General features: G+C 41.3%; 1 protein-coding gene across 2 annotated transcripts in view; it reads right to left on the bottom strand.

Annotated features, from left to right (window-relative positions):
- snapc3 (small nuclear RNA activating complex, polypeptide 3) overlaps positions 1-18,276 on the bottom strand; it is a 50,189-nt gene that overhangs the window by 29,544 nt on the left and 2,369 nt on the right. Inside the window, exons 2-4 of one of the 2 annotated variants that reach the window (XM_073024763.1) lie at positions 15,193-15,270; positions 11,932-12,016; positions 1,687-1,791 (exon numbers count right to left, since the gene is read on the bottom strand). In XM_073024763.1, the coding sequence (XP_072880864.1) occupies positions 1,687-1,791; positions 11,932-12,016; positions 15,193-15,270 (268 nt within the window). The remainder of the gene's footprint in view (positions 1-1,686; positions 1,792-11,931; positions 12,017-15,192; positions 15,271-18,276) is intronic. The other variant, XM_073024772.1, reaches the window with a different exon arrangement.

The following is an 18,276-nucleotide window of genomic DNA, read 5'->3' as shown; positions in this document are numbered from 1 at the left end:
CACCATGCAAAAGTTTGGGCACCCCAAGATAACTTTTACCAATGTCTAATTAACTTGTTAGGACTATGGCTTGTTCACAGTCATCATTAGGAAAGGCCAGGTGACGCAAATTTCAAAGCTTTATAAATACCGACTCCTCAAACCTGCCACTTTTTTGCCCATTCTTCTACTTTGGTCCAGTTTACACCATCTGGTCCAGCTGACTTATGAACCTGTTGTCCAGTTACGGTAACTTCACACATTTCATGATTTTAATTTGCAGGTTATCATTGGTAAAGAATGGATGTAACTCTGAGACTTTAGAAGGCATTGGTCAGACAACACTTGGAGCATAGTGTGTGTGTCTGTGTGTGTGTGTGGGGGGGGTGTGGTTCTCATTGAAACTTTGCCCAGAAGAGTGGATGTGGAGAAGTTGCATCTATTAGTGGAGGAAGTCCAGGACCAGAGGGCACAGCTTCAGAATGCACGGATGTCCATTTAGAACACAGTTGAGGAGGAGTTTATTTAACTAGAGGGTGGTGAATCTGTGAAATTAATTGCCATAGACGGCTGAAGAGGCCAAGTCATTGGGTATATTTAAAGCAAAAGTTGATAGGTTCTTGATTAGTAAGGGCAACAAAGGTTAGGGAGAGAAGGAAAAATAGAGCAGAGAGGGATATTTAAACCAATCATGGTTTAATGGCTGAGCAGAGTCCAGAGACCGAATGACTTAATTCTGCTCTTACGTCTTAATTGCCTATGCATAATGTAATCTTCATAGGAAGTGCAGTGCAGTGCTGAATGCACACACAAAAAAAATTTACAAGACCAGAACTGAAGTTAATAATTCCGATTGAAGTCCTCTCATCAACAACCTATCATAATATTTTTTAGCAGTTTTCTTTGGCTTTTGAACAAGCAATTTTTCAGCAGATGTGAAAGATTCTCAGGTGCACAATGATCAGTAAAATAGTGTAAATAATACATTTGGGGGTTAATTCATTTTGCACGATTAGAATCAGAAACTCTGATATACAAGAACTAAGTAAGTTAAATATCCTCAATGCTGGTAAATGTAAACTGGAGAACTTCATGGTGAAAAAGAATTGGAACATTTTACTTGAAGGCTGTGATGACACAGAGTAAAAAAGGGGAAAAAAAAACCACACTAAAGTGTAATACACTCTATAGCCACTCTATTAGACATTTCCTGTACTTAAGTGACCACTGAATGTATACTTGTGGTCTTCTGCTACTGTTTGACATGTGCGTTCAGAGATGCTCAGCACACCACTCTTGTAACGTGTGGTTATTTGTGCTACTGCTGCCTTTTCTTCCCCAATCTGATGTTTGCTCTGAGCAACTGAACTTCTTGACCATGTTCACATGCTTTTATGCATTAAATTGCTGCCAAATGATTGGCTGATTAGATATTTGCATAAACAAGTAGGTGTACAGGTGTACCTGAAAAAGTGGCCACTGAGTGTATAACCACTAGTATTAAATTATGATAAATGATCCACAGAATACCTTTAATCACTCACAAATTCAACTTTCGTGTTTTAGCATTTTACAAATGTGCCCGCTTACAAATATTGACATGCACAACAGCTTTGTCTATTATTCATAATTATTAATCAAAACTCTAATAAACCAGTGGCATGAACCAATAGACTGGAAACCACTGGTTTCGACACACAAACGCACCTTGGTACATATAACAGGGGAGTACACATTAATAGTTAGGATAATCTCTCCAGCTGGAACCAAATCCTCTGGATTATTGGGCTTCCTTCCCACCGTCCGCATTTCCTGAATTACATAAATAAAAAATCCACATAGTAAACAATGGCATGTTATTCTACAAATAAATGGAAACATGGAAAATTCTAGTTATATTTTGTCTTTCATTTAAATCACGTATACTATATATAGTAACACTGAAGGCCACTTCAATTCTGCCTCACATAATCTTATATTCTAGCTTGCTTGATTTAAAATGCATAAGACTTAACATGAAATTTTTGAAAATTAGTTAAAGATGTTATTAATGGACAGTGATATTGTTCTCACCATTGGTAAAAAAGGTGGAAGCCTCAAGGACAGTCTTTATAATTGAGTATCAAAATGAAGGCAAAGAAATCTTTTACTCTTGTGTGAGAAAACTGATCCTGAACACCTAGCACACTTCAATACAATAATGGCTATATAAAAGTGCCCCCTCCAATCATTGTGATAATGGTATTGATAATTACTTCAGCTTTCTACTGTTTCTGTTAAGCAAATGGATACACCGAAAGACAAACTAGCTGCGGAAGAAAAGCTTCTTGTTCTAGCCTTGTTTTACTATCATAGTCCCTTCTGGCAATCTTCCACCTTGCTATTTACCTCAGGAATTGGGCCTCAATCCCCTCGTTTAGTTTCTAGTCATTCCCAGGTTCCACTAACTACACACACCTGGTTTCCATCAGAAAATGCAGGATTAAAGACCCTGTGATCACAACAAGGAGCTGCCGGTTTGTTGGTTGACTCTGGTGTGAGTAACCTCGTTTCATGGTTCTCAGGACTGTTAGTTCTAAGTCTAGTATTGCTCCTGGATTCTCTCCCAACCCAGAACTCTGGGTAAAGACTCTCCTGGATACCGATTCCACGCTCACTACATCAATAATGCCTCCTGACTCTGCCTCTGCGCCTCTGTTCTACACTTGGGTTCGTGTAACAAATACAAAACACAGTGGGACTATTGATTACTTATTTAAAAAGTCATCTGTTATAGTCATAGAATACAACAGGGCAGAAACAGGCCTTTTGTCCCAGCTAGTGCATGCTGAATTATTTATCTGCCTAGTCCCATTGACTTGCAACTGGATCATAACCTTCCATAACCATGTACCTGTCCAAATCTCTCTTAAATGTTGAAATTGAACCTGCATCGACCAATTCTATCAGTTCGTCCCACACCATCACCAACCTGCATAAAGAAAATGCCGCAATGTTCCCCTCAAACATTTCACCTTTCACCCTAACCCATAGCCTCTACTTCTGGTATCTCCCAACCTTAGTGGAGACAGCCTACTTGCATTTACCTTAGCTATATACGTAATAATTTGATATACCTCGATCAAATCTCCCCTTACTCTTCTATGTTCTAGGGCAGGGGTTCCCAACTTTTTATATGCCATAGTCCCCTATCATTAACAGAGGGGTCTGTGGATCCGAGATGAGAACCCCTGCTCCTGGGTGTAGTCCTAACCCATTCAAACCTTTCCCTGTTGCTCATATCCTCAAGTCCTGGCAAACTTGCAAATCCTTGTATATTTTCTCTGTACTCTTTCAATTTTATTGACTTTTTTCCTGTAGGTTGGTGATAATACTCCAAATTATCTCTCACCAACGTCTGATATAGCTGCAACATATCATCCCAACTCCTGTACTCAAAATCTAGATTTATGAAGGGAAATATGCCAAAAGCTTTGTTTACAACCCTATCTACCTGTGATGCCACTTTCAAGGAATGATGGATCTGTATTCCCAGATTTCTCTACTCTACTGCACTCCTTGGTGCCCTATCACTCACCATGCACGTCCTACCCTGGCTTGTCCTCTCAAAGTGCAACACCTAACACTTGTCGGCATTAAATTCCATCTGCCACGTATCAACTCATTTTTCCATCTGATCCAGATCCTGCTGCAAGTCTTGATAGCCTTCCTCACTATCCATTACACCCCCAAACTGGGTGTCATCTAAAAATTTACTGATCTAGTTTACCAGATTATCATCCAGGTCATTGATGGATCTAGGACTCCTCCCTGTGGCACATCATTAGTCTCTTCAGAATCAGGTTTAGTATCACTGGCATGTGTGTTGTTATGCAGCAGCAGTACACTGCAATACATAATAATAAAAACTGCAAATTAAAGTATATATTGCAAGAAAAAGTTTGTGATCTGTTTTCAATTACCTGGTTTTCAGCATTTATCACTCATAAAATGTGAATTGATCTTCATCTCAGTCACAATAAGACAAACACAATCTGCTTAAACTAATACCAGACAAATAACTGTACTCATCAATGATGGATACACTATTTAAATAATCATAGTCTATGGTCACAAAAATATATGAACCTCTGGGGTAATGCCTTCTACAAAAGGTATTTGGAGTCAGATATTCCAATCAGTGAGATTAGATTGGAGGTGTGGGTGTAGAGGTACTTGCCCTATAAAAAACACACACAAAGTCAGTTACTGACAGTCTGCTCTTGTCAAGAAATATTTATGTGGACCAGGCCACAATCAAAACAACTTTCAGAGGACCTTAGAAGAAGAATTGTAGAGATGCATGAAGCTGGAAAAGGGTACTAAAGCATTTCTAAAGACCTGGGTGTTCATCAGTCCACCGTAAGGGAAATTGTCTACAAATGGAGGAAACTCAGTAGTGTTTCTACTCTTTCCTAGGAGTGGGCATCCTACAAAGATCACATCAAGAGCACGACGTGCAACACTAAAGGAGGTGAAAAAGCCAGGGTAACAGCACAATACCTACAGAAATCTCTAGAACTTGCTAAGGTCTCTCTTCATGTATCCACAATAAGAAAAATATTGATCAAGAATTGTGTTAGAACCATAGAACATTACAGCACAGAAACAGGCCTTTTGGCCCTTCTTGGCTGTGCCAAACCATTTTTCTGCCTAGTCCCACTGTCCTGCAACTAGACCATATCCTTCCAAACCCCTCTCATCCATATATCTGTCCAAGTTTTTTTTAAATGTTAAAAGTGAGCCCGCATTCACCACTTCAACTGGCAGCTCATTCCACACTCCCACTACTTTCTGTTTGAAGAAGCTCCCACTAATGTTCCCTTTAAACTTTTCTCTTTTCACCCTTAACCCATGTCCTCTGGTTTTTTTCTCCCCTAGCCTCAGTGGAAGAAGCCTGCTTGCATTCACTTTATCCATACCCATCATAATTTTGTACACCTCTATCAAATCTCCCCTCATTCTTCTACGCTCCAGGGAATAAAGTCCTAACCTATTCAACCTTTCTCTGTAACTCAGTTTCTCAGGTTCCGGTAACATCCTTGTAAACCTTCTCTGCACTCTTTCAACCTTATTAATATCCTTCCTGTAATTAAGTGACCAAAACTGCATACAATACTCCAAATTCGGCTTTACCAATGTCTTATACAACCTCACCATAACATTCCAACTCTTATACTCAATACTTTGATTTATAAAGGCCAATGTACCAAAAGCTCTCTTTACTACCCTATCTACATGTGATGCCACTTTTAGGGAATTATGTATCTGTATTCCCAGATCCCTCTGTTCTACTGCACTCCTCAGTGCCCTACCATTTACCTTGTATGTTCTACCTTGGTTTGCCCTTCCAAAGTGCAATACTTCACACTTGTCTGCATTAAACTCCATCTGCCATTTGTCAGCCCATTTTTCCAGCTGGTCCAAATCCCTCTGCAAGCTTTGAAAACCTTCCTCACTGTCCACTACACCTCCAATCTATCATCAGCAAATTTGCTGATTCAATTTATCACATTATCATCCAGATCATTGATATAGATGACAAATAACAATGGACCCAGCACTGATCCCTGTGGCACACCACGGCCACAAAGGAAACCACTGTTCTCCAAAAAATACTGCTGCACTTCAAGTTTGCAGAAGAACACCTGGATGTTCCACAATGCTTCTGGGACAATATTCTGTGGACAGATGAAACAAAAGTTGAACTTTTTTGCCAGAAATGCACACCTCTATGTTTAGCAGAAAAAAGGCACTGTACACCAATACCAAAACCTCATCTCAACAGTGAAGCATGTGGAAGGAGCATTATGCTTTGCTGCCTCAGGGTCTGAACAGCTTGCAACCATTAAGGGGATAATGAATTCAAAATTGTATCAAGACATTTTACAGGAGAATGTCAGGGTAGCGGTAAGTCACCTGAACCTTCACAGAAGTTGGATGATGCAACAAGACAATGATGCAAAACACAAGAGTAAATTAACAACAAAATGGTTGAAAAAGAAGAAAATTCGTGTTTTGGAATGGCCAAGTTAGAGTCCGGACATTAACCCAATTGAGATGCTGAAGAGGGCTGTTCATGCAAGGTATTCCAGAAATATTATGATCTGAAACAGTCTTGTATGGAGGAATGATCTCAAATTCCTCCTTGCCACTGTGCAAGTCTGATCAGCAGTGACAGGAAATGTTTGGTGGAGGTTACTGCTGCTAAAGGAGGTTCCACCAGTTATTAAATACAAAGTTTTTCCAGCCTGGACTGTGAATGATTAAAAAATATTAATAAAGATATGAAAAGTACAATTGTTTGTGCTTTATTCATTTAGGCAGATTGTATTTGTTTATTATGTTAACTTAGATGAAGATCAGACCACATTTTATGAGTAATAAATGCAGAAAACCAAGTAACTGCAAAAGGTTCACAAACTTTTTCTTGCATATAAAAAGTTAATTTAAATTAGACTAAAAATAGAAAAAAGTAGTGAGGTAGTGTTCATGGGTTCAATGTCCATTTAGAAATCTGATAACAGAGGGGAAGAAGCTATTTTTAAATCATTCAGTGCGCCCTCTTCAGGCTCCTGTACTGCCTCCCTAATGGGGCCATATTCGCAGTAATGGGATCCTTAATGATAGATGCCGCCTTTTTGAAGCATTGCACCTTGAATAAAGTCAATTCAATTCAATTGAAGATGCTGGCGAGGCTCGTGCCCGTGATGACTGAGTTCACAGCTTTTGTCAGCTTATTTCAATACTGAGTAGTGTCCCTGCCCTCCAACCATACCAGATGGTGATGCAGCCTGTTAGAATGCTCTCCATAGTACATCTTAGAAATTTGCACACCAAACCTCCTCAAACTCCTAATGAAATAGAGCCGCTATTGTGCCTTCTTTGAAACTGCATCAATATGTTGGACCCAGGAAAGATCCTCAGAAAAGCTGATACCCAGGAAATTGAAACTGCTCACTCTTTCCACTTTTGATCCCTCACCGAGGACTGGTGTGCATTCCCTCATCTTACCCTTTCTGAAGTCCACAATTCTTTGGCCTTACTGATGTTGAGTGCAAGGTTATAGCTGTGATAACACTCAGCTAGCTAATCGATCTCACAAATCGGTTAGGTACGACCTTCCCTGCACAAGGCCAAGCTCACTATCTCTAATCTATCCAAATATAGTGGATCCTGGTTAAATGGGATTCACTGGGACCAGTACATTTTGACCCAAATAGCCAAAGCTTCGTGGAAAGGTATAAAGGTATAAAAAGACAAACTACTGAGTAGCAAATTATGCATTTGAATAATACTTTAGAATACTCTCAATACTACTACTACTACAACTACATACTATAAAACTGTATTAGTTCCTACCAGTTATCGACAGAGGAATTCATCTGCCATGTTGCTTTGAGTGACTGTAAATGAACAAGATCAGCGCAGACATCTAGTCTAGCTAATGGACTGCTTTCAAATAGTGCTTTCGACAATTGAATTTTGCTGCTTTGCCTCCCTATTATAGATGCTGCATCCTTCTCCTGAGTAAACGCGGATGCAAAAAAATTGATTTAAGATCACCTGAACTCTTTTGGCTCCATTCAGAGATGGCCACTCTGATCTCCCAGAGGATCAATTCTGTCCCTTGCTATCCTTTTACTCTTATCTGTGGAAGCCCTTGGGATTCTCCTTCATCTTGTCTGCCAGAAAAACCTCATGCCTTCTTTTAGCCCTCCTGATTTACTTAAGCATTCTCTGCATTTCTTATCCTCAAGTATTTTATTTGCCATTCTTATTTTTTTCTACACACCTTTTTCTAGCGAGGACCTTAATATCTGTCGAAAACCTAAGTTTCCTAAGCCTTTTATTCTGCACTCAAAATTTCATTTTTTATGGCCTCCACCAACCAAGTACAACTTTGCAGAAAAAAAACCTTTCCCGATGTTTGCTCAATCCTTTCTGACACCATCAAAATTGGCCTTTCTCTAATTTAGAATCTCAGCCTGAAAATCAGACCTATTTTTTTTCCATATTTACTTTGAAACTCTTAGCATTACAACTACCAGATGCAAAGTGCTCCCCTACACAAAGTTCTATCAACTGGCCTGTTTCATTCCCTCTTAGATCTTGTATCACACTCTCTCTATCTGGGACCTCTGTGTACTGATTAAAGAAACTTCCCTGAAAACATTTCACAAATTCTATCTCATCCAGCCCTTTTACAATGTGGGCGATCCAGTCAATATATGGAAAGTTAAAATCACTGTTACCACAATCTTTTGTTTCATTGCAACAGTCCGCAATCTCTTTACAAATTTGCTCCTCTAAATCCCGTGGATAGTAGGGTGATTGATAACATAATCCCATTGATGTGGTCATGTTATTCTTATTACATAGTTCCACCCATATAGCCTCAGTAGACAAACTCTCCAGAGTGTCCTGTCTGAGCATTCGCGTGACATATTCCCTGTCTAGTAAAGCCTCTTCTCCCCCTTTACTCCTTCCCACTCTATCACGTCTGAAGGAAAAGAACTCAGGAACAGTGAAGCCCCTCCTGCCTCTCCCACAGCTAAGTCTCACTAATGGCTACAATGTTCATAATTCCCACGTGCTGATCTAAGCTCATCTGCCTTTCCCATTATACTCCTTGCATTGAAGTATACACAACTCAGAACATTAGCCCCACTGTGGTCAACCTTTTGATTCATAACTTTGTATGTAGGTTTAACATCTTTCCCCACAAAAACTTTATTATCTGCTCTTGTGCCTAGGCTTCCATCTCTCTGCAACTCTAGTTTAAACACACAGACTTTGCAAGACTAGCAAACCTTTCTGCAAGGATATTAGTCCCCCTCCAGTTCAGGTGCAAACCGTCTCAACTGTACAGGTCCTATCTTCCTTTGAAGAGAGTCCAGTGATCCAAAAATGTGAAACCCTCCCTCTTCCTACACTTTCCCCTTAGCATCTATGGGAAAGAGTAAACAGTCGATGTTTCGGGCCGAAACCCTTCATCAGGATAGACAACTGATCAAACTTCAAACATTGACTGTTTATTATTTCCATTGATGCTGCCTGGCCTGCTGAGTTCTTCCAGCATTTTGTGCGTGTTGCTTTGGATTTCCAGCATCAGCAAATTTTCTCATGTTTGTGACCCAACTCTCTGACTCACTTTGCAGGACCTCGTCACCCGTCCTAGCCATTTCATTAGTACTGATGTGGACCATGACCTCTGGCTACTTCCCCTCTCACTTCAGAATGTTGTGGACTCACACCTAGATGTCCCCGACCCAAGCACTTGGGAGGCAACACACCATCCGAGAATCTTGTTCTCATTGACAGAACCTCCTGTCTGTTCCCCTAACCAGGGAATCCTCTATTACTACAGCTTGCCTCTTCTCCTCCTTCCCTTCTGAGCCACAGAGTCAGACTCAGTGCCAGAGACCTGACAGTTGTGGCTTTCCTCTGCTAGTTCACTCCCCCCACCCCACAGCAGTATCCAAAGTCATATATGTTGTTGAGCGCAATGGCCACAGGGGTACTCTGCACTGGCTGACTATCCCCTTCTCCATCCTGATAGTCACCCAGTTACCTGTGCCCTGCTCCTATGGGACAACTATCTCTCTATATGATCAATCCCTCAGCCTCCTGAATTTTCTGGAGGTTATCCAGTTTCAGTTCCAATTTGTTAATATGATCTGAAAGAAGCTGCAGTTGGATGTATTTCTTGTGGGTGTAGTAGTCATAGTTTCCCTGCCTTCCCGCATCCTGCAAGAGGAGCATTGTACTATCCTGCCTGCCATCCCCTGTTCCAACCGTGCAGAAAGAAAGAAAAGTTAGACAAAAAAAAAATCTTCCTATAGCCTTTGCCTCTCATCACCAAAACCTGAACTCTCTGCGGCTCTAACACTGGGCCACTCCCAAAATGGTCATTCTGTTGTAACACAAGCTTCTTTTTATTGGCTTTGCATCTGCCCTCACTGTGGAAGACACTAGCAGAGTGCCAGAGGTCCGTGAGTGTCAGGGAGCAGGGGTGTGCGCCATTGCTATTACAAAGGAAAAAATGCTAGACCATCTCAAAGGTCTTAAGATGGATAAGTCACCTGGACCAGATGGACTACATCCCAGAGCGCTGAGGGAGGCTGGTGAAGAAATAACGGATGCATTGGTCGTGAGCTTTCAAGAATCACTCGATTCTGGCATGGTCCCAGAGGACTGGGCAATTGCAAATTGCCCTCCACTCTTTAAGAAGGGAGGAAAGCAAAAGACAGGAAATGATAGGCCAGTTAGCCTAACCTCAGTTGCTGGGAAAGTGTTGGAGTCTATTATTAAGGGTGAGGCTTTGGGATATTTGGGGACTAATGATAAGTCAAAGTCAGCATGGTTTCTGTATAGGGAAATCTTGCTTGATAAATCAGTTACAGTTCTTCAAGAAAGTAACGGGCAGGATGGACAGAGGAGAAACAGTAGATTATTTACTTGGAATTTCAGAAAGCATTTGATAAGGTGTCACATGAGGCTGCTTAACAAGATAAAATCCTGTGGTGTTACAGGAAAGATACTGGCATAGATAGAGGAATGGCTGACAGCCAGGAGGCAGTGAGTGGGAATAAAGGGGGTCTATTCTGATTGGCTGCCAGTGACTACTGGTGTTCCTCAAGGGTTAATATTGGGACTGCTACTTTTCACATTGTTTGTCAATGATGGCTTTGTAGCAAAGTTTGTGGATGATGGAGGGGTAGGTAGTGCTGAGGAAGCAACGCGATTGCAGCAGGACTTAGACAAATTGGAAGAATGGGCAAAAAATGGCAGATGGAATATAGTATTGAGAAATGTGTGATAATGCATTTTGGTAAAAGAAACAATAGTGCAGACCATTATCTAAATGGGGAGAAGGTTCAAACATCAGAGGTGCAGAGGGAGCCCTTGTGCAAGACTCCCAGGCTAATTTACAGGTTGAGTCTGTGGTAAAGAAGGCAAATGCAATGTTGGCATTTATTTCAAGGAGAATTGAATATAAAAGCGCAGAGAGAGCCGTGCTGTGATTGTTATATGGTTATATGGTATATAATGCTGAGCCTTTATAAGACACTAGCAAGGCTGCTCGCGAGTATTGTCAACAGTTTTGTGCCCCATAGCTCAGAAAGGATGCATTGTTATTGGAGAGAGTCCAGAGCAGGTTCAGAAGGATGATTCCAGGAATGAAGGGGTTAACATATGAGGAGCATTTGGCAGCTTTGGGCCTGTACTCACTGGAATTTAGAAGAATGCGGGAGGGATCTCATTGAAACCTACCAAATGTCGAAAGAACTCGTTTAGTTGGACGTGGAGAAAATGTTTCCTATGGTTGGGATATCCAGAACTAGAGGGTACAGCCTCAAAATTGAGGGGCGACCCTTTAGAACCGAGATAACGAGAATTTTTTTTAGCCAGAGAGTAGACAATCTGTGGAATACTCTGCCACAGACTGCAGTGGAGGCCAAGTCTGTTGGTATATTTAAGGTGGATAGTTTCCTGATTGGTCAGGAAATAGCAAGAAGACAGGTGTATGAAGTTTAAAGGGATCAGGAATCAGCCATGTTGGAATGACAGAGCAGACTTAATGGGCTGAATGGCCTAATTCTGCTCCAATGTCTTATGACTCCTGCAAACTGCCCAATTATACACAATCCAGCATCTCATCGGGTACTATGGCGCACAGACCATCCTAATTACCTCTGCTCACTTCTTTTGAACTCTTGCCTGCTCCACAATCCAATGCCTTTTTGGGAACTGTGGGGTTGGAAAGCATAAATAAAGAATAGCTTTGACTTTGAAATAAAAATCAAAGACCTTTATTTCTTATTCAATTTTTATTGCTTTACAGCAGTCAAGCAGCCACCACTAACCTACTAAAAATATTGTAAATATCTTTAAGAGAAATAAACTTACATGCTCATGTGCAAACGTTTCTTGCCGACAAGTACGGTCACATACCAATCGTTCCTCTCTCTTTTCAATTACTTTCTTTCGAATTCTGTAAAAGTAACAATTTCACAATAAGCTGAAACTGCTCCACAGGAATGCAAGCAGTTATGACTTTCACAACCTCCAAATGATTCCACATTTTCTGCAGAAGTGCATTCTAAATGTTACTCATTCTTCAAAAGGAAGTTTTTACAATGCTTGCTTTATTTTGGCCAATAGTTTATGTCAACCTGCATATATTAATCTAAACAATCTGTGTTTCTCTTTTGCATTCTACTTATTTTACATCATTTGTTAGTTTAGACTAGTGGTTCCCAAATTTTTTTTGCGGGGGTTACCACCTCTTTGGCTCTGAGGGCACATCCCCTGTGCTCCTTCTGCCTTTCTGGCCATTACATAAAAACTGGAAAGAATTTTGATTTATGAAACACAATGAAGGAGCTAATTCAAAGCAGTGACAAATAATTACAAAAATAATTCAAATCTATTTAAAACTATAAATAAAGTTAGATAATTCCTGTAAAAACAACTTTCATCAGCAATCTAAGAGTGTACATCAGAGGTTCAAGTATTCACTGCTTTTTCACCTTTCAATGATGAGCTTGGTGCTGTGATATCAGGTTCTCAATATCAGTCAGGCTGAATGTCACTCAGGACAACTGTTAGGTTGCCCTTAAAGAAGATAGGCAACTGCACAGAGAACGTGCTGCACAAATATGATATTCAACAAGCAACAAAGAACAGCTTGGCCTTTTTCCACAAAGCAGGATAGCGTTCAGAGTCTTGGTATGACTTTTTGAACCTCAGCTTCAGCTCAAAGCGATTTTGTAGTGAGATCAGTTCTTCACCATCCTTCCTGTTAATTTCTCAGTCCAAGTGTTCAGAACTGGATTTATTACCCAATCTGGAATTTGGATTGAGAGAAGGTGCGATAGCGCAGTGGTTACCAAACCTTTTACAGTACTGGGCCCTCTTCACTGTGTAAGACTACCAAAGTGTAAAACCTCGCAATCATCTGCATTAAAGGGGCAACTATTTTCTAAATAGAGAGAAAATACAAAAAAAATGAGGCGCAAGGGGAGTTGGGAGTCCTTGTGTAGGATTTCCTAAAGGTTAACTTGCAAGTTGAGTCGGTGATGAGGAAGGCAAATGCAATGTTAGCATTCAGTTTAGAGGACTCAACTATAAAAGCAAGGACGAAATGTTGAGATTTTTTAAAGCACTGGTGAGGCCTCATGGAGTATCGTGAGCAGTTTTGGACCCCTCATCTTAAAAAGGATGTGCTGAATCTCAAGAGGATTTGAAGGAGGTTCACAAAAATAATTCTAAGCTTGTATTCACTAGAATACAAAAGAATGAGGTGACCTATCAAATGGTGAAAGGCCTTTATTGAGTGGATGTGGAGAGGATGTTTCCTATGGTAGGGGAGTCTAAGACCAAAGGACACAGCCTCAGAATAGAGGTATTTCCTTTTAGAATGCAGATAAGGAGGAATTTCTTTAGCCAAAGAGTGGTGAATCTGTGGAATTCTTTGCCACAGGGAGCTTTGTCTTTAAGGTAGAGGTTGATAGATTTTTGATTGGTCAGGGCATGAAGGGTTATGGGGAGAAGGCAGGAGATTGGGGCTGACAGGAAAATTGGATCTACCATGATGAAATGGAGGAGCAACTGATGGGCCAAATTTTGCTCCTATATCTTATGGTCTTATTTACTGTTTTGAAGAACCAAGAGATGCTGATTTGTACAAGCTAGCAGTGTCTACCAGCCCAAGGAATTGGTGGTTATAAGACACTTGATGCCAAGGACTAAGTGAATTTTTGTGGTTAAGAAGGGCGCTACTTGGGCCATCATTGCACAGGAGTGTTGCACATACACTCCTGATACACCTGGGAGCATCAACAATTTAGCTGTGCGTATCCAGCTAGAAGCTGACAGGGTTAGGAGACAGGGTAGGAGTTAAATAAGACTCCAAAATCACCATGAGAACCCTTTAGCTGGTTTTACTCTTTATTAGTTATAATATTTCCTGCAGCTTCTAATATCTTGCCTGAGATCACTCTGCAGAGTGCACATAGCAGCTATGTGCACATCCACATAGCAGCTGCATCCATCATGATACAACAGCCAGTTGCACCGATAAAACATCAGTTTCCTAACACTCGTCCTGCTTCTTAATTTGGAACATGGAAGGCCCAGAAAGAGAAGAAGAATACAGTACAAGAACAATCATGTAAATAATCTAAAACAAAAACCATAGGGAGCAATCTTGGATTAAAAAACATATATATTTAACTAACTAACTAACTATGTGCCTCTCAAGTGTTTTGGATTGTCAGACTTCCTCCCTTCACTAAATATTTCACAGAAAAGCTGCACATCATTTTCCTAGGCTAGCTGTTGGCAGTTTAATGATAGGATAAAGCAAATCCTGAGAATGGGGATTTAAGGAACCGAATTAGAGACCAAGTGATACATCAGAGACTGAGAGGCCATCGAATGGAAAAAGTAAGGGATGAAGCCGACGGTTTTCAAATCACTGCTTATCCTCAGGTAGCCTCCTCGTTCTTGAAAAATCTCACACAACAGCTGCTGCTACAAAACTACAAAAAATTAATTACGGGGATTAAACTACTATATTTGCATTAACAAAATTTACATTATTGGAATATTGCCAAAATCAACAAGCACGGGTGTCCAGTGTTACCAGTCCTGTTCAACTAGGAATTCCTAATGCTGACAACCCTGCACCTTCACCCTGCCACTACCTCATTAAACTTGCACCACAGACAGACAGGGAATCCCAGATACCAGTCAAATATAAACATTGCCTTTAATCCCAGGCAATTTGCTTGAATCTGGACAAAACAGTCTCTGAACAATCATATTTTCTATGTAATAGGGAAGAGGATTAAGACTTACTCTCCATATAATACAGGGATTCCAGTGATTTAAGAAACCCTATAAACAAAAAACAAATTAAGATCACATCCTACTTGCAGGATTGAGAAGTATCCATTATTACTGAGAAGATGAAGGCAGGGAAACAGCAGGTTTAACAGACAATCTAGAAAGAATGGCTAACTTGGCTCCCTGACTCTTAAGGATGCATGGATATTAAACATTTGCCCTCAATTTCCTTCACTATTTTAGGATTGAAAATTCCCTTCAAGTCAATAGTTAGAATTACTGATGTTTTTAAACACTAAAAAGTAAACTGAAACATACTGTAATGTGATCAGATCTGTATCTTGAGGAATGACATCTGTACTGGGTGTCTTCTCTGAGCAATCCAGTGTATCTATGCTGTTCAAAACAAACAAAATATTGCAAGTAAGTCATTCCAAATACAAAACTACTAATGGAACCTCTATTAGTTATGTCCTCCTGAGGTAACAACTGCTATGAAATTTGTCCTGATTGAGAAAACTGGAAGTGAGCGAGACAACTGATATTCAACATGAGTTAAACAGCCTTCTTATAAATTTACTGAAAAAGGCGTAATTACAATAATACAATACTATGGTACTTTGAAGTATCTTGCCAAATTAGATACTTGTTTTCAGAAATACAAGAAATCTTTATTTTGTCTCCAATGTTTGTGATTAGCAGGGCAAGCATCAATGAATGGCAAAACTTAAGTTCAAGGGGGATATTAGAGGAAGGTTTTTTACTCAGAGAGTGGTTGGTGCATGGAATGCACTGCCTGAGTCAGTGGTGAAGGCAAATAAACTAGTGAAATTTAAGGGACTACTAGACAGGTATATGGAGGAATTTAAGGTGGGATGTTATATGGGAGGCAGGGTTTAAGGGTCGGCACAACATTGTGGGCCTAAGGGCCTGTACTGTGCTGTATTGTTCCATGTTCACTTGGTCTATCTCAGACACTTCTCTCCCCTTTCTTGATCTCTTGGCCTCCATCTCTGAAGACTGACTGTCCACTGACATCTTCTATAAACCCACTGACTCTCCTAACTACCTCCATTATACCTCTTTCCACCCTGCCAAATGCAAAAATGCTATCCCCTATTTCCAGTTCCTCCATCTCCGCTGCATCTGCTCCCAGGATGAGGCTTTCCGTTCCAGGACATCTCAAATGTCCTCTTTCTTTAAGGATCGTGGTTTCCCTTTTGCCATCATCAATGATGCCCTCACCCGCATCTCCTCCAGTTCCCACACTTCGGCGCTCACCTCATCCTCCTGTCACAACAGGGACCGAGTTCCCCTTGTCCTCACCTACCACCCCATCAACCTCCAGATCCAGCATATTATCCTCCGCAACTTCCGCCACCTTCAACAGGACCCCACCACTAAGCACATCTTTCCCTCTCTACTCCTCTCCACTTTCCGCAAGGATCATTCCCTCCGTGACTCCCTGGTCCATATGTCCCTCCCCACAGATCTAAGTGTGACACCTGTCCCTACACCTCCTCTCTTACCACCATACAGGGTCCCAAACAGTCCTTCCAGGTGAGGCAACACTTCACTTGAGTCTGTCGGGGTAATCTATTGCATCCAGTGCTCCCGGTGCGGCCTACTCTACATCGATGAGACCTGACACAGATTGGGGAACCGCTTCGTCGAGCACCTCCGCTCTGTCTGCCACAACAGACAAGATCTCTCGGTTGCCACCCACTTCAACTCTGCTTCACATTCCCATTCAGATATGTCCATACATGGCCTCCTCTACTGCCATGATGAGGCCAAACTCAGGTTGGAAGAGCAACACCTCATATACCGTCTGGGTAGTCTCCAGCCCCTTGGCATGAACAATTCCCTCCTCCTCCCTTCCCCCATCCCAGTTTCACTCTGCCTCTCTCATGATTCTGCCTTCTTCTACTAGTGTTTTCCCCCTACATTCCTTCTTCACCTTTTCTGCTTATCCCCTCCCCCCACCCCTTGATCTTTCCTCTTACTGGTTTTTCACCTGGCACCTACCAGCCTTCTCCTTCCCACCTCCCCCCACCTTCTTTATAGAGCCCCTGCCCCCTCCCTCTTCAGTCCTGACGAAGGGCCTCGGCCTGAAACGTTGACTGTTTGTTTCCACGGATGCTGACCAACCTGCTGTGTTCCTCCAGCGTGTTGTTGCAATTGGGATGATGTTGGAAAATGACACAGTCAGTGACAGCAAGCTGAATATACACGACAGGCAGAAAAACAGCAGGAAGCAAGGAAAGGCAAGTGAATTAAATGCACTAACTTCAATACAAGAGGTCTGACAGTAATAGTGGGTGAATTTACAGCTTGGATACCTACGTGGGACTGTGATATTATTTCCATTATAGAAAATGGCTATGGAAGGAATAGGACTGGCTGCTTAATGTTCCAGGGTACAAGTGCTTTAGGTGGAGTAGAGGTGAGAGGGGTGGGGAATTGTATTTTTGATTAAGGGGTTGGCACAGTAGCACACAGATGAAATTACTGATGGATCGTCCAATGAGGATCTATAGCTGAACCTGTGAGTACGAAGCAGATAATCACTTTGCTGGGGTTGTACTATGGGCCCCCAAATAGTCAACAGGAATTAGAGGAGTAAAATTGTAGGGAGACTGTAAAGTACTGCAGGAATAATAGGGTTTAACCTATACTGTGACTGTTTATTAGGGTTAGATGATGGTGAAATTTGTTAATTGCATTCAGGAAAGTTTCCTTGGACAACATATAGTGGGCCCTACAAATGGGCAAGGCATAGCTCAACCTACTTTTGGGTAATAGAATAGGACAAGTGACTGTGGTGTCAGTAAGGGAGCTCTTTGGGACCTGTTACCTCACTTCTATTAGTTTTAAGACAGTTATGGAAAGGGACAGAACTGATCAATAGGTTTAAGTTCTAAATGGCATTTTGACAATATGAAACAGTGTGCTATGTTTCTTTGCAGTAGGTTGTTTCTCAGCAAAGGAACCATAGGGTGGTAGGTTCCCCTCCACCACCACTCTCCTCCACCTAGCAGAATTTGTCCTCACTCCAAATAATTTCTCTGTTGGCTCTTCCCAATTCCTTCAAACAAAATGTGTAGCCATGGACACTTGTAATGGGTCCCAGCTATGCCTCCCTGTTTGACAGCTATACCATCCACCACTTTTCCTACATCACATTGACTACTGCATTGGTGTTGCTTCCTGCACTCATGCTGAACTCGTAGACTTCATCCACTTTGCCTCCAACTTCCACCCTGCCCTCAAATTTACCTGGTCCATTTCTGACACTTCCCTCCCCTTTAACTTGTCTATTGCAAACCCAGGACTCTCACAGCAGGAGGAACACAGACTCTCACAGCTACCTGAACTACCACCCTGTTACTTGTAAAAATG

Source organism: Hemitrygon akajei, chromosome 2, assembly GCF_048418815.1.
Source record: "Hemitrygon akajei chromosome 2, sHemAka1.3, whole genome shotgun sequence".
Taxonomy (NCBI): domain Eukaryota; kingdom Metazoa; phylum Chordata; class Chondrichthyes; order Myliobatiformes; family Dasyatidae; genus Hemitrygon; species Hemitrygon akajei.
Note: the sequence above shows the minus strand (reverse complement) of the source record. Positions and strands in the feature narration are given on the sequence as shown.